Genomic DNA, 16269 nt, shown 5'->3' on the forward strand with positions numbered 1-16269 from the left:
TCTTTTTAAAATAACTTTTAAAAAAAAATCTTATCACATTTGTTCCTTGAAAGAATTAGAAAATATTAAAAAATATAAAAAATAAATAAAATTTATTCATAATTCTACTGCCCTAAGGTAACAGGCATTAACATTTTTGTTAATTACACACACACACACGCACGCTCAAACAAATGTCACAGTTATTTTTTATACAGTTTTGCCCCATGCTTTTTTAATATCCTATTTCCCAGGTCCTTAAATATTCTTTACAAACATGGCTTATAATGTCTACATATTAACATTCTACTGATATGCCTTAATTTACATAATAGTCACTTTTAAACATAAAGGATGTTTTTCCTCTTTAACATTTTTTTTTTAATTTTACTTTTGACTATTACAAACAATGTTGTGATGAACACCCTTATGAATAAATCTTCTGAAACGTCATAATTGTGTTCTAGGGTAAATTCCTAGCAGTGGAATTGCTCAATTAAAAGCTTTTCACATTTTAAAAATCAACTACATCAAATTATATTACCAATATCAGTGCATAGAATCTTGTTTGTATTTAAAACCAACATCTATTTTAGCACCTACTAGATGCCAGGTATTGTCACATTTATTATTTCATTTTCTCCTGAAGTTTTAAAAAATAATTTTTAAAAGTATAAAGAGAACTATATATGCTCATTGTAGAGAATTTTGAAGACATTTTTTAAAAATTAAAAATTGCCCATATCAGTGATAACCATCGTTAAAGATTTTTTTTCAGCCGATCTTCTGTATAGGAATGCATTTATACAAATTCATTTAGTCTATAAATGTCTTATGAGCGCTCACTATACTGAAAGGACCTAACTTTTCATTATAAATGAAATCGTTTTTATCCTGCATTTTTTCCACAGTCTCCTTTAATCCTCAAAACAACCCCTTGAGGTATGTACTACTGTTACTCCTATCTTGTAGAATGTTGGACCACAAAAGAACCTTAGAGTATTCTGCTCCAACTCCCCAAGTGGGAATGTGAGGGCCAGAGAGGCCAGAGGCCCTGCCCATGATGCCACAGCACACTGTTGACCTGCACCCAGATCTCTTGACCCCTAGTCTCTTGCAGCAAACTATAGCCTCTGATGTGGAACTGAATCTATACTGCCCTCAAAGGGGTGGCCATATAATTGTCCAAATCAGGACATCTTTAGAGTAAAGGCAGGGCACTACGATTAATCGTTGCAGGATAACAGATGTCAGTTGGGGCTCTCGCTGGCAAAGCAGAACAAATGGTCCCTCTAGTGCTCTACCTTCAGATTTCCAGCACTTTGAGATGCTTGCCACAGTGGATTTCAATCCATTTAAAATAACGGTGGGAACTGGTTCTGCAGACCTTTTCTAAGCTGAGACTCTGAGCCAGGCCAGGACACAGAGATGAGCAGCTGTGGTCCCTGTTGGGCAGGCTGGGCTGTTTCAGCTACAGGCGTGGCCATCACTCACTGCCGTCAAAAGCAGGACATGCTATCCCTGCAGTGGAGTTCCTGGTCCTTCAGCAGCCTCAGACCTTCATATCGGAAGGAGATCCAAGTTTCCCTTAATGCCCCATCCTCTGCTCAGAACTGAATAAGGTTTTCCTTATTCAGTGGAGCAACTGGCTGCCCTGTTAAGAGGAAATAGATGTGAGGTTGGCTCATGAGGAGAGAACGAATGCATTTGGTTTTAAGTGGAGGGGCTTGAGTATTTCTAGAAGGGAGACTGAAGAGATGAAACACAGCCAGGCTTTGCGGGAAGGATGAATCCATCAGCTCAGGGTTCCATTGAGATGAGCTACCTGTTTAGGTCTACAGGTTTTGTTTTGGTATTTTCTAGGTATCATTTACTAAGTAATTGCCGTTTACTGGGCACTGTGCTAAGCATTTTATAACAAGCTTCTACAATGCGGGGCTGCCGGTTCGAAGGTTATTAGGAGGCTCTTCCCCTAACCCAGGGGCTCCCTGCAGCATACAACTCGTGCTCTGGTTTCACAGCTAGGACTCACACTTCCCCACTGTGTGAGCAAGCCATGACTTTCCCCACTGGAGCCTAGATGGGGTCTCATGGAGATCAGTAAGGTTCCATTTGGGCGTTTAGATGGATTTCGCAGGACTGCTGAGAAAAGTGTAAAAAAGTGCATTTTGTTAATGGTCTTCTTTTCTTTGACAGAGTAATAAACTCGTCCATCAGCTTAGCCCTTCACACTTTAGTCTCACGGTGTATTCCAAAGACAACTCAGAATCCAGAATGCTAGAGGCTCTTCCTTGAGCACCAGCTTGCTCTGGTTATAGGTTACGTCTCAGATGCTAAGGAAAGCTACCATCAATGCACACAAAGTTGTGAGGGACTGAAATCGCTCTTTCTGTAGATCTCAGGACTCCCTTGTCATGTGCTCCTTTCATATATCCTGTCCGTCTCCCTAACACTTTTCCTCTTATATGATGTCAGTAAGCGATGCATATCGATAAAGGTGTCATTGGCAGGCTCGCAGATCTGTCATTATTTATTCCCCAAAATCACCCTGTTCTTACTTTCAAAGACCTACAGCTGGAGGGATGGCAGAGGGAATCCATGTTGGTTGAGCCCTCACCTTGAGACTCCCAGTCTCCTTGCAAGCGTACTCTCAGCCTCCCCTCAAAAGCTCTTTGCAGTGGCTATTTTTTTTTTTTTTTTTCCCGGTACGCAGGCCTCTCACTGTCGCGGCCTCTTCCGTTGCAGAGCACAGGCTCTGGACGCGCAGGCTCAGCGGCCATGGCTCATGGGCCCAGCCGCTCCGCGGCATGTGGGATCTTCCCGGACTGGGGCACGAACCCGTGTCCCCTGCGTCGGCAGGCGGACTCTCAACCACTGCGCCACCAGGGAAGTCCCCAGGGCTGATAAATTAAATTCACACCCCTCAGTGGACACAGCACTGCAGTGCGGGTTCTCACCCAGGTCCTGTGACCACAGGCAAATGTAGGCCTCTACTTCTTGACCTCGGAAATGGGGATGGATTTTCCAGTGCATTGTTTTTGTGAGGAAGAGATCTTGTAAAGCACCTGGCCCCGTTCCTGGCCTCCAGAAGGGGTTCTGCAAATGTTTATTCCCCCAGCCCCACCCCTCGACCACAGGGGTGTCTGCACTCTCTCACTGTTTCTTTTTTCTTTCTCCACCCTTATCTACTATAAGCTCGAGCTAGGCTCAGAGAGACCTCCTCTCAGGAAACTTGCATGGCTCCCCTCTGCCCTTCACTGGCCGCCTTGGTTGTTGAGGTGAGACATTCCAGTCATCCCATCTCATTTTGACACAGTGGAAAATTCTACAATACCAGGTTCCCTTCAGCTGATGAACAGGATACATGGAAAGGCAACCCCAAACCCCAATTTCCTAATCCCATGGCATGGGGCATCCTTGTTTGCCTACAGGAACCTGCAACTGGGCCCCACCTGAAAAGCAAGCCCAGATCATGTGGACTTTGAACATCCTGGCTGAGCTGAGCCAATTAGAAAGGAGATCTGGGTGGCTGAGCAGATGCCTTAAGTTTCAAGAGCAGATCCTTCTAAAGTACAGCTCTGGTCTTGTCACGTTCCTGCTTTAAAAACTTGCGTAACGCCCCAGTTATGGTCTGATTCCCTTTTCCTTGTGTTCAAGGCCTAAACCTGCTACTCAGAGACTCATTTCCCACTTCTCTCTTTACATAGACCTTTTGTGCTATAATCAAGGTCCTCCTCTTCCCTCCTACCTTCCTTCCATCCTTTCTTCATTTAACAAATATTTATAGTGCTTTCTATGTACCAGACACTGTGCTAGGCACTGGAGAATATGGTAATGGACAAGCCAATCAGGCTAGTGGGTGGCCACAGACAAGTATACACTGCAGTGTGGGAAGTGTTGCAACAGGGAAAGTACAGGGAGCTGCGGGAGCCCCCAGAGGGGTGCCAAACCCAAACTCAGGCTTGAGGCATCATGGAAGGCTCCCTGGAGGGGATGATCATGAGGTTAAGCCCAGAGGCTGAGTGGGGGCGAGTGAGACACACAGGGTGGTAGTGATGAGGAACGGGGAACAGGAAAGGAAACACTCAAAAGGGACAGCATGTGCAAAAGCTCAGAGGCAAAACTTTGTAGTTGTGCTCCAGGGGGCGCCATTCAGATAGATTCAATGCCAGTGGTGCCCTGAAGTTGTGCAAATCGGTGAACCTGAGCTGAAGAGGGAGGAGTGAGTGCGTGGAAATGAGGGCAGGCCAGCAAGTTTCAGCATCCTTGGTGAGAAGTTAATAATGGTGAGAGACTTGAGAGGTAAAGTGATAGTGGGCAGGTTGCTTGAGACCAGGTGAAGGATGAGGGCCTGAGGCGGAGTATTCCTCTCTCTGCCGTGGATGCTCAAGACCCCATCTCTTCACCTCTTCCCACTGGAATCCTCTATGGCTCCAGAAAGCCTTCCTTGGTTCCTCCAATTGAAGTGAGGTCCCCACCTCCATCCCGTTCTGACAGGTCCCCCCTCTGCCTTGCTTACAGCTGCATGTGACACTCTCCCTCCCCTTCCACCAGCTCCTTGGGGGCTGCGCCTCTCACAGTTTATATATCCCTCGCCTTCTAGCCTGCTCGGTGGGTGTTTAGGAAATGTCTCTGGAATGAAACAGTGTTCACCATACTTCTACGGTCGCACGCTGCTCTTAAAAGATAAAGAAACGTAGGGCCCCTCACTTTATATATACATATTTATGCATACTAATATCTAAAGTTCATTAGGTGTTTACTGGCTGCCACACTGTTCTCAAGACTTCGCTTGTTTTAACTCCTTTAGTTATCAGAGCAACTCTGTAACGTAGGTATTCTTTTTTATTTTTTGATCTCCATTACACAGATGAGGAAATTGAGTCACAAAGGGTGAATTAACTTGCCCAAGGTCACTACTACGGAACTAGCAAGTAGTGCAACTAGAATTCAAATGTAGGGTCTGGTTCCAGAGCCCATTCTTTTAATACAACCTGCCCTGCTTCTGTAGATGCCGAATTGATACAGCAGTGCATTTTATTACATGCATTTTGAGCACAAATGCATTACATATATTATAAAACATATACAAAATAGATATTAGAAAAGGCTGACATAAAAGATAAATACTTCTAGAATTTTCTTGCACCCAGGAGATGGTTTTGTGCCCCCACCTGGGGACCACTTAAATTAAAAGATGCTGATGAATAAGAGGAAGGAAATTAACATGTGTCCAATAGTTTCTGTACATCACAGAAACCTTGTGGGTCATTGTGCACCTACCAAGGGTCTGGCACCTTGTTAGGTCCTTTGAATGTTAAGTTATGAATATTCAGAACAACCCCAGAGGCCCAGGGTGAGGCCTGGAGAATGGATGGAAGGGAGAGGAAACAGGCGTGAGGAGTGGGAGGGACTGTGCTGTTCTTAGCCCAGGGTCTCTGAAGTTTGTGATGGAACAATTTACTTAGTTCGGGAACTATTTATTTCATAAAGCTTGACAGATCTACTCAGGAAGAGGCTGTAACAAGTACCCTGGAACAACATATCATGGTTCTTAACCTTTGTGTGAAATTCTAACAGCTCAGCATCGTATGGTACTGGTTATTTCAAGCTCATCAGAAGCTCTGACTGGAGATTAGAAGGTGTCTTTGGTTAATAAAAGATGAGGAAATGAATGTATATTGCTTAATAAATGCAGCCTGGCAGACAAAAATCTTCCCAATACTGGGACTGTAGAGGAAGGGAAATCTTAAATGGGGTTCTTCGTGGGGTGCTTTCATTCAATTTAATAAACATTTGGTAAGCACTGACCCTGGGATTCTGCTTCCTCAGGCATACTGTGTGCTGGTGTAGTATAGTATCTTTAGTCCTTATAATAACTTTATAAAAGGGGAGGAGTTCCCAACTGATAAATCAGGAACTGGAAGAAATCTACGCAAGATCATACAGCCAATAGGAGGCTATGGTGTGATGCAAACCCCAATTCTGTTGAACTCCAAAGCCCACTCCAAGAATGTACTGTGTCCCAAGAACGTGCCCTATGCTTTTATACAGGAGAGAACGACAGACAGCTACAAATGCAGCAGGGCAAATATGATAACAGAACTAAAAAAAAGCTTAGTTCAGAGAAAGGAATGATCATCCCTTTAGTGCCGTGTGGTAAGTGGTGTCAGGGAAGGCTCTCCCTAGGGTGAACTGGAAACACTGGTTGGGACGATTTTAAGGTAAATCACAGCCCAGATTTTTAGGTAAACCAAAACGCGGATGGAAAAGCTACCCCGAGACAGTACCGTGATCGTGGATCCCTGCTGCCTCACTTGCTCTTACTGAATTTTTAATATGAACCAACCAAATGGCACACACAGCAACTCTGTAAAATGTTGTCACACCTGGTTGGGCTCAAGGGTTGACATGAGAGTCACGGAACCTGCAAAATCCTGCAAGGTATGGTGACTGAACTGAGTGAGCTTCTCTTGGTAGACAGACCACAAAAAGCTTTTTTGTTTTGTTTTGCTTTTTTTCAACAATCAGCAGCTCTATTTGCCACCTGCCCCATAGAGCTCTACCAAATCTTATGATGACATGTCTGGGCCGCCTTATGTTTCCTAAGTTTCGGCCTCTGAAAAACTGGATGGATCTGATTATGTTTTAAACCTTCTATCAGTCAAGGTGGGAAAAAAGACATAGCCCTTGCTGTCAAGTGGATGCGTTGTCTTGTACTGTATACTTTTATGTGTCTGTGCTTGTGTTCCCTCTCTTGTAGATGATGTTCTGCACATGCCTAAAGCCCAGACACAGATAGGACCGCAAATTGTTGCCCCCAAAGGTCTTGTCCCTGGCCAGCCGTCACCTCCTCCTTTTGAAGAGTTGGGAGTGTGCTCACAAAACTATAGAAAGCTGGGATTTTTAGAATCATGGAACCCTGACATGTTAGAAACTTGCAGTCAAACATCCTAACTTAGTGCATCTTGGAATTCACAGTGTTAGTGTCCTAAATAGTATACAGTTTTTTCATCTGAGACTGTCAGAACTTAAGAATCCTAGTCTGCTGAGACTACTAAGAATCCCAGTCTGTTAGACACCTAGAATTCATCTCTTCAGCAAATATTTATATAGGGCCTACTATGTGCCAGGTACTATGCTAGATTCTGGGGATACAGAAGTGAAAAAGACTGCTAGATTTCTTGCTCTCTTAAGAAGTTTGCAGAGAATGTCAGGACTTAAAAATCTTGAAATGTCAGATTCTTAGAAAAGTAAAAGATGAGTGTGTTGAAATCCTGGAATGCCAGCGGTGGAGGGGGCTCTGGATCATTCTCTCCAGCTCCCTCTACCTTTTATGAGGCCCAGAGCCTGTTCCAGGCATGTTGGATTAAAATCTCAGCAATAAGAACATTATTTCAGTTCGGTGACATCACAGAATGGCCAGCTTGCAGGGGCTCAGCGATCACCCAGTGCGGCTGCTCATTTTACCAGCAAGGCCACTGAAGCTCAGAGGCGGGCAGCTGTTTGATAGATGACACAGCCCCACCAGGACTAGACCCCAGATTTTCAGACCTCTCTCAGAGAACAGGCAAAGCAGGAAGGGCTTCCCAAGTGTTTTCGAGGGACGCCTTCTTTGCAAGCATGCAGACTTCTGCACGAGGCCAGCTCTTCAGAAGGAGTTTGCACCAACTTTAAGGAGGCATCAGGCCCGCCCCCGGGCCACGTGTGCAGTAGATCACCCTGTGTTGGGAACCCCCTCCCCCTGTTGATGCGTGTTTTATTTTGCTCCCTCCCCCTCCCCGTGTGCCTCAAAACCAATTTTCATTATTTTTTTTTTCTGTCTGTGTTTGTGTTTGTGGTTCGCAGGTGCTCCCTTGCATTGTTCATCCGCTTCATCAACCCCCATTGAGCAGTCCCCCTCCCCGCCCCCTTCCCCTCCGGCCAATGAGAGCCAGAGGCGGTTGCTAGGCAACGGTGTGGCCCAGCCAACCCCGGACTCAGACTCTGAGGAAGAGTTTGTCCCTAATTCATTCTTAGTTAAAAGTGGCTCCAACAGCCTGGGGGTCGCGGCAAACGGTAAGTCCTTCTCTCTTTCTAACTTCTGTGGGTTTGGTTTTTCCTTTCGTTGGCGATGCTGATTAATCGGTCTGCTTGGGCTGCTTGCAGGGGCGGAAGGGCCTGGCGCACGGGGGGACTCAGGGTTCTCGGGGACCTGGGGGGCTCGGTGGGCTCGGGCAGCCCCGCTACTGCCTGGTTGCGCCGCTGGGGTGTGCGGGGGGTGTAGGGCTCCTGTTCCCACCCCCATGACAGACGTCTGGCAGACATAGCTGCAGGGGTAGAGATGCACAGACAGGCACAAGGAGACAGAAAGATCAGGTAGAGCCTGAGTAAGACAAAGGTACTGAGACAAAGATAGACACCGGAAAAGAAAAGAAAAGGATGGTTACAATGAACATAGCACCGACTGACTACTTACTGTGTGCCAGGGACTGTGCCAGCCACTGTCACGTGTTGCTTTATTGGATCTGCCTCAGAACCCTGCCTAAGAGACCAGTATGATAGTTTCCCCACTGACCATGAGAAAGCTGAGAGAAAGGCTCCTGGCTCTGGAAGTTCTTGGACTTTCTCACTGCCCAGAAACGGGGCCCCTGGAGACCCAGGCAGCTGCAGAGCTGAATGCTGACTGCAGAGAGAGCCACTGGGCTTAAGCATGGATCTGCCCATAATCACACGCCTCTTCTAAGCTCTGCCCCCCTGACTCTCTTAAGGAGAAGAGGTGTGTGTGTTGGGGGGCAGGGGGCGGTACGATGCAATAGCTCCAAACTCCAGGTTGACCAGGAGCCAGCAGACACAGGTTTTAGCCCCCGGTCAGGTGCTGTGTGACCTGGGCCAAGGTGCTTACTGTCTCTGTGTCTAGCAGTGGCCAGTCCACTTCTTTGCAAGAATTCAAAGCCTGGAGGAGATTCAAGCCTACAAGGGGGTGGGCTGATATATGTGATGTAACTTGGAATCTCCCTAGTGGCCCATGATTTCCTGATTATCGAAGAAGAGGAAAGGAAATGAGACTTTCCTCACTTAATATTGTAGGTTGCGTGTTGATTTTGCAAACATTTATTAATAAGTGCCTGTGTGGCACTAAATTTCAGGCCAAGTTGTGGAGAAGGAGGCAGAGATTCAGAGAGATATAAGGCAGGATCCATGGGCTCTGCAGTCAGACATCTTTGCATTAAATATAAGCTTTATTGCTGTGGGACTTTGGATAGGGCACATTGCCTCTAAGCTTGTTTCCTTAAGCAAGTATAACATGGGCAGTATGATACCCAGCTCATGATGAAGGCTCATCACAGGGCCTGGGATAGAGAAGGAGTTTAGTAAAGGTTAGTCATGGTCAGAGTCACCACCCACCTCCCTCCAGGGAATTTATAGAGAGCCTCTATGTGAAAGCTCCCACCATCCTGCTTGACACTTAATAATGCTCAGAGAATGTCAGACTTCTTTTCTCTTGGGAGAAAAGGTGATAAGGGAGATAGGAAACTGGTGTGGAGGGGACTGAGGAGAAGAGCCTCCAAGGCGCCTGAGGAAATCAGGAAATGCTTCCTGGAGGAGGCGTTCACTGGATCTGAAAGAATTAGTAGGGTGTGCCAGGTAGAGATAACCAAGGGCTTTAATAACTCAGGACATTCTGGGCAGAGAGAAAACATGGACAAAGGACCCAAGGTGGGGAGCTGGTGGGATCCTGCCCCCAGCTCTTTTACACCTAAGAACCTGGACAGTAAACAGGCATTAACCTTGGAAGGGTGTAGAAGGCCACATGGTAAGTTACCTGAGCTCCTCTGGGTACTGAGCTGAGGCCCTCCAGGCATCACCCCATCCCCCATGACAAAGAAAGGTGTTTTATCCCCAGCTCCCTCCCCTAATCAGGAACTCTCCCAGCCTCTGTCCTCTTTGAAACTCAGGGAGGAGGTCTTTGGCCTTGATGGTTCTCTTCTTTTTTATTTTATTTATTTACTTATTTATTTTTAGCTGTGTTGAGTCTTCGTTGCTGCACGCGGGCTTTCTCTGGTTGCAGCAAGCGGGGGCTACTCTGTTGTGGTGCGCGGGCTTCTCATTGCCGTGGTTTCTCTCGTTGCGGAACACAGGCTCTAGGCATGCAGGCTTCAGTAGGTGTGGCACATGGGCTCAGTAGTTTTGGCTCATGGGCTCTAGAGCACAGGCTTAGTAGTTGTGGCGCATGGGCTTAGTTGCTCCACGGCATGTGGGATCTTCCTGGACCAGGGATCGAACCCGTGTCCCCTGCATTGGCAGGCGGATTCTCAACCACTGCGCCACCAGGGAAATCCCTATTTTTTTTTAATTAATTTGTATTGGAGTATAGTTGCTTTACAATGTTGTGTTAGTTTCTGATGTACAGCAAAATGAATCAGTTATACATATACGTATATCCCCTCTTTTTTTCGATTTCCCTCCCATTTAGGTCACCACAGAGCATTGAGTAGAGTTCCCTGTACTATACAGTATGTTCTTATTAGTTACCTATTTTATACATAGTATCAATAGTGTATATGTGTCAATCCCAATCTCCTAATTCCTCCCACCGCCTCCCCCCCCTTTCCCCCTTGGTATCCATACTTTTGTTCTCTACATCTGTGTCTCTCTTCTGATAGGATCTTTTCTTTTTTAATATTTACTTATTTTATTTATTTATTTATTTGGTTGTGCCAGGTCTTAGTTGCGGCAGGCAGGCTCCTTACTTGCAGCAGGCGGGTTCCTTAGTTGCAGCTTGCCGGCTCCTTAGTTGTGGCATGCGAACTCTTAGTTGCGGCATGCATGTGGGATCTAGTTCCCTGACCAGGGATGGAACCCGGGCCCCCTGCATTGGGAGCGCAGAGTCTTAACCACTGCACCACCGGGGAAGTCTCTATGACAGGATCTTGAGCCCTGCATTATCTGTGACCAAAAAGCAAACCATCCTCCAGGGCCTTCTCCCTCTGTGCTCCTGAGCGTGGCATTGTCCTTTTGGTAGGTCAGTGTCATTGCTCCTCTAGAGCTTTTAGCTGCCCATGTTTTAAAGTATGCAGAGAAATAGGAACCTGGAATGGGTTCCAGGCCCAGCTCTGTAGCTCACTGGCTATTTGTCCTTGGCCAGTCACTGTCCCTCTTCAGGCCTCCGTTTCCCCATCTTGCCAATGATGGAGCAATTTCTAAGGTACTCTTATTTTCCTAGTGTTGTGTGATGCTGACAGGTGTGTCAGCCAGTAACCTTCTTAAGATTTACTTGGAAAAAAAAATATGTATATATATATATAGTGATATTCTTTGTTCATTTCTAAGTAAATAAGCCTTGTAGGTAAAAGAGAAGGCAGGAGATGAAAGTCCTTAATCTCTCCCTTCGCTAATTAACTGAATAAGAGCAGTCACGTTGTTGCAAGTTCTGCAGCAAATTGATGGCATTACTGCACTATTGATGTGCAGGGAAGGTGGGGGGACTTTGGCCTATAGCTGTCTGCTCAGCTACACTCCTCTGTACCCCTGCTCCCCAGGGGACCTAGAGGCACTTCAGAGTCCTTCCCTGGAGCCTTGCTCTGAGTGTGTCACTCTAAAGGTTGGTAATAAATGTGTCCCACGCCTGAAGGGAGAGTCTGGGTCCTTAGTGATCTGCTGCTCTGGGTTTGGTGGGTCATGAGAGAGCCAGTGAGTGTCACCCCACAGGTAGACTCTGCCTGCCACCTTCCTGTCCCCGGAAACCCCAAACTGAGTGGTCTTCTGTGAGCCAAAGTGCCTGCTGGTATTGGCATGGACCCAGCCCTAGCAAGTGAGGATGAGTGGGCCCTGCTACATAGTGTGCCCCATAAATGCTTGTTAAGTTTCGTGTGATTTTTTTTCATGGAAAAATGTGAAATTATTTTAATGGGATTATCTCTATTGTTTCTGTCAATTATAAAAGTAACAATGCTTGCTAACATTCAAATAACGCAGAAAGGCAACAAGTGAAGTTCTCTTGTAATTCCTCCTCCCAGAGATAGCCACTTTTAACAGTTTGGTGCGTGGCCTTGCAGATGCCTTTTATGTAGTGATAATTAACGAGTGGGAATGAAGGGGTGAGCAAGCAGTAGAAACTGTGTACGGACCACAGTGCAGCCAAGAGAGCAGAGCCACAGTCAGCCCTTCCGAAATTGGGTCTCAAGAGATGCGAGCCTGGACACAGGACCTAACCTCTCAGAGCCTCAGCTGCTCCGCAGGTGAAATGGGAAAAACCTCCCGAGGTCGGGAACGCTGTGGAGTTCAACGGGGTAAAGGACGCCAGGTCCCTGCCTCCCTTCCCTGTCTCCACCCCTCCATTCCCTTCCACCACTTGAAGACTTTAAAGACCACCCTAAATGGGTTAATTGCTCTGGCTCCTTTGGAGGCCTGCTTCCCCAGAGACTTCTTTCAGAAGGTATTTTAAATGACAAAGGCAGCCCAACGGGCGCCTAAAGGGTGAAAATAAAGTTTCCTTTGGCGGGAGCTGACTCAGCACCCTCCTCTGAGGGCTGACCCTTTGGGAAGCAGCCTTCCGGGAGCTGGGCTGCACGCTCCAGTGGCTCCCAGAGGCCCTCTGCCTCCAGCTGTGTCTGCTCCTGCCGGGGCTGCGATCCCCGGCCCGTGGTGCCCAGAACCGCCCTGCGAAAATCCCATGTAAAGAGCACGGAGGCCGCGTGGGGCATCGCAGAAAAGAAAACAGGGGAAGCAGCTCTTTCTGTCTTCAAAATCCTAATCCGCCCCAAGGATAACCATCTAGAAATCACTGATAGATATAAAGAAAGATTTCACTAAAATAGCACCTTGTCATAGCCGAGAAGCTAAGGAAGTGGTTCGGATTAAGTAGATCTTGGTCCCTACCGCCACAGAAACTTTTCAGAATAAATATTAAATGTGCCGTGAATTGTTGTCATTCTACAGTCTTAAGTAAAAGGGCTTTAAAACCTTGGGGGTTAATATTTAAGAGGGTCGGGGAATAAGTAGCTCAGAGAAAGCTGTCCGTTTCTAAAAGCCGAGGTGAGGTAGGAGCACGTGGGAGAACTTACATGTAAGGAGCACCTTCCGCGTAGAAGTCTTTTCTTTGCTCGCGCGCGTTATCTTGTTTTGAGCTTCTGTTTGCCTCTGTTCAGGAAACCGAGGCCCAGGCAGAGACTCACACTCAAGCCTACCCGATTCTAGAGCCCCACCCAAATTTTTTGTTTTGTTTTCAATTCCAGATCCTGTTATTTCTGTCTTCTTAGTAGGAAGCTGGAGAAGACAAGGGGAAGTCCACCAAAGAAAAGCTGATTTTTTAAAAAAAATTACTAGTTGTTGGATTCCTAGTACTCACCTCACAAGCCCTGATGAAGCCCCTATTATGTGAGAGGCGTTTAATCTCATCAAATCATGAGATCTCAGGGAATCTCATTGAATCTTCATGTCTGTCCTGTGTCATAGCCATTTTTAGTCTCATTGAGGCAATAGCAGGCCAGAGAGATTAAGTGACTTCCCCGAAATCACACAGCTTCTAAGTCATAGAACCAGATTTGAATCCCAAGTCTGTTTGAAGCCATTGAGTGAAATCTCTCAGTTGTGTTTTGGTGAGCATGTGGGAGTTTTCAAATATGAGTCAGGCCAATGCCTTAGACACTAAACTGTGGTGCTGCTTCATGAGAGCCAAGCCCTGGATGCTAGGCCGTCCGTGGCTTTTTCTCCCTTTTCCCCCTATTCCGGGCCCTTCTGCCTCACCTTGCAGATCTCTCAGGCTGGTGACACTGGTCAACATCCCTGCTGTTGGGCAGTCTCAGTGACTTTCTCAGGTCTTAAGCAGCTGGGATTATTTTGTTTTGACTTCCAATCCAGTGGAGGAGTGTTTATTTTTCTTTCTAAATGGGAAACACTGCTATCTATGTATGCAAGCTCCTTCCAAAAGTGTTTTCTTAAAACAAAACAAAACAAAAAATTCAACTTAATTTGGAACCTATCCAGATTCCCGAGGGAGTCTGCCAGGGTCCTTTGAAGTCAGTTTGTGAAATCAGAAGGCAGAATTGTGCCTGTTTCCCACTGTCGAGAAGTAGCCAGTGAGGCTTTTGTCTCCTTTCTCTGTGAATTTCATGGAACCTGTGTTAGTTGTTCCATGCCAACCACAGTGCTTGGGTCTGTATGTTGCCCAAGTCCCAAGGGACAAGGACATAGGGGCATGTGAAGTTTTCAGGCATTTTTGTTCACTGCTCTCCGCAACTCTCTTGCATCCAAAGACCCTTGTATGTAAATAAATCCCTATACCAGCTATGTCGAGAAGTTAAGTACCTAAACTCCTAGGAGCAAGACAAATTGATTTCTTCCTTCTTTCCTGCCTTCATTCACAATGACATTTGAAATGTTTGCAGATGTTTTCCTAACAGATGAGGGGTGAAGGGAACTCTAAGCAGAAAGATCCTATAAAATAGGTATTTAATATATAGGGTCAAGAATCCCTTAAATGAAGCCCTTGGAGTCAGATGCATTTTAGAATTCAGAAATTTTTAGATTTAAGGAATAAAATACAGTACACATACTGTGTCTTTCCTAGCATTTCCGGAGTCCTTGGATGGCCCACGGTAATCAAATACATTGATATTTCTGCAGTCAAACATATGAACAGTTACACTGGTGAGATTTAAAAAAAAAAAAAAAAAAAGACTCTGAGATACATGTCAGTTCAGGTCAGGTTTTGCAACCAGAACAGTTTTGATAAAACTTTCAGTCTTAGGACTTCCCTGGTGGCCCAGTGGTTAAGACTTCACCTTCCAATGCAGGGGGTGCAGGTTCCATCCCTGGTTGGAGAGCGAAGATCCCCCATGACTCACAGCCAAAAAACCAAGACATAAAACAGAAGCAATATTGTAACATTCAATAATGACTTAAAAAAAAAAAAAAACCTTTCAGTCTTAATTAAGAAAGAAAAAAACCTTTCAGTCTTAGAGTTTTGAGATTTTTGGAATGGTGGCTAATGGGTGGTGATCCTGAATCGTGCCTTTTCTTAAATGGGCAGGGTTGGAGGATGTCCCATGACTCAGAAAGGTTTAGTAACAGAATAGCCATAGAGATAACTAGAAAGCTTGGTAACTAGAAGGCATGATACAGGTGCACGTTGCTGACTGGGAAGCTCTATGTTTATCTGTAATGACTGCTTGGAAAAGCCAAGCCCCTCTGGTATAGACATGGGGGCTCAGGAGGCCAGCGCCAGCAGGCTGGCTGACTCTCAGGTCTGGGAGTTCAGGAGGAGAGAGGCTGACTGCTCAATTCTCCAAAGCCTAGAACTCGGCAACTTAAGGAACCTTTCCTGACAGCCCTTTGGTTGTATGGACCTCCCCTTTCTTTGATGCCCTGCTGTCTTCTTTACAGATACCTCCCTAACAGTCTGGGAACCTGAATGTCCCCATATCTGATTTCCAACTTAGACTACAAACTCCTTGAGGGAGGCCTCGTCCGAGGCTGTATCTTCACAGCTGAGCACCTGTAGGTGCTAAAATCAAAAATGAAAAAAAGTTGATTTTCTCTCTTCCTCTTTTTCACCAGCCCACCCCCAACACACACACACACACACACACAACCATCTCCCTAGGAATAGTACAGTGAGCCACATGCATGATATAACTAGAAATCCACAGAGATGAAGTGATTTGCCCAAGTGCAGAGTCAAGATTCGATGTATGGCCCCACACTCCAGTGCCCTTTCCACCTTACCAGGTACCTCCCTCCACTGGGAAAGCCCTCACCTGCAGCCTCCCGCCAAGGGCAGGCAATTATGCCCCGCTAAGTGGGAGCAGTGGGGACAACCACACAGGGGTCACTTCTGTTTTTGTACAGTTCACCAAGCCCTTTTTCATATGTTAGTTACCTCAGGCAAACTCCGATGACTCTAATTTAATTGCCACATTGGTTTTCTAGGAGGTAAGCCTTCTTCCTGACCCTGCAAAATAAACAGGTCACGTTTTGAATTAATGTAACCGAACGTCCTGGGAAAACCAGGGCCCTCTAATTAGTCACTCACGTGACATGATTACAGTTCCTTTTCCACTAATTTCCCCAAATGCCATTGCATTAAAAGGTACAAAAATAACATTTTTGGTGTCTGGCTTGATTGGATCTAGTAATTCCTAGACCACCCCTCGAGGAAGGCACATTAGCCGTGTGTCCGGGCTTTTTCCATCTGGAAGCTGAGCCTGGTTTGTGTCCCTGTGGACATGTTAGTGGCCTGCTCCCAGGGGCCCTTGTGGACACCAGACCACATCTTCAAGCATCTCCTGACACTTCGGGGCACAGACT

The 16269-nt window shown here is 46.2% G+C and overlaps 1 protein-coding gene across 4 annotated transcripts in view; it reads left to right on the plus strand.

Moving 5' to 3' along the window:
- Positions 1-16269, plus strand: part of TENM4 (teneurin transmembrane protein 4) — a gene marked incomplete at both ends in the record, with an annotated part of 385043 nt that overhangs the window by 87358 nt on the left and 281416 nt on the right. For 3 of the 4 annotated variants that reach the window (XM_082844520.1, XM_082844521.1, XM_082844519.1), the window contains one exon: positions 7828-8037. The exons of the other annotated variant lie outside the window; for it this stretch is intronic. In XM_082844520.1, coding sequence (XP_082700646.1) covers positions 7828-8037 — 210 coding nt within the window. The remainder of the gene's footprint in view (positions 1-7827; positions 8038-16269) is intronic. 4 annotated transcript variants of the gene reach the window in all.

The sequence above is a fragment of the Leucopleurus acutus genome (genome assembly GCF_964270905.1).
Source record: "Leucopleurus acutus genome assembly, chromosome: 8".
Classification (NCBI taxonomy): domain Eukaryota; kingdom Metazoa; phylum Chordata; class Mammalia; order Artiodactyla; family Delphinidae; genus Leucopleurus; species Leucopleurus acutus.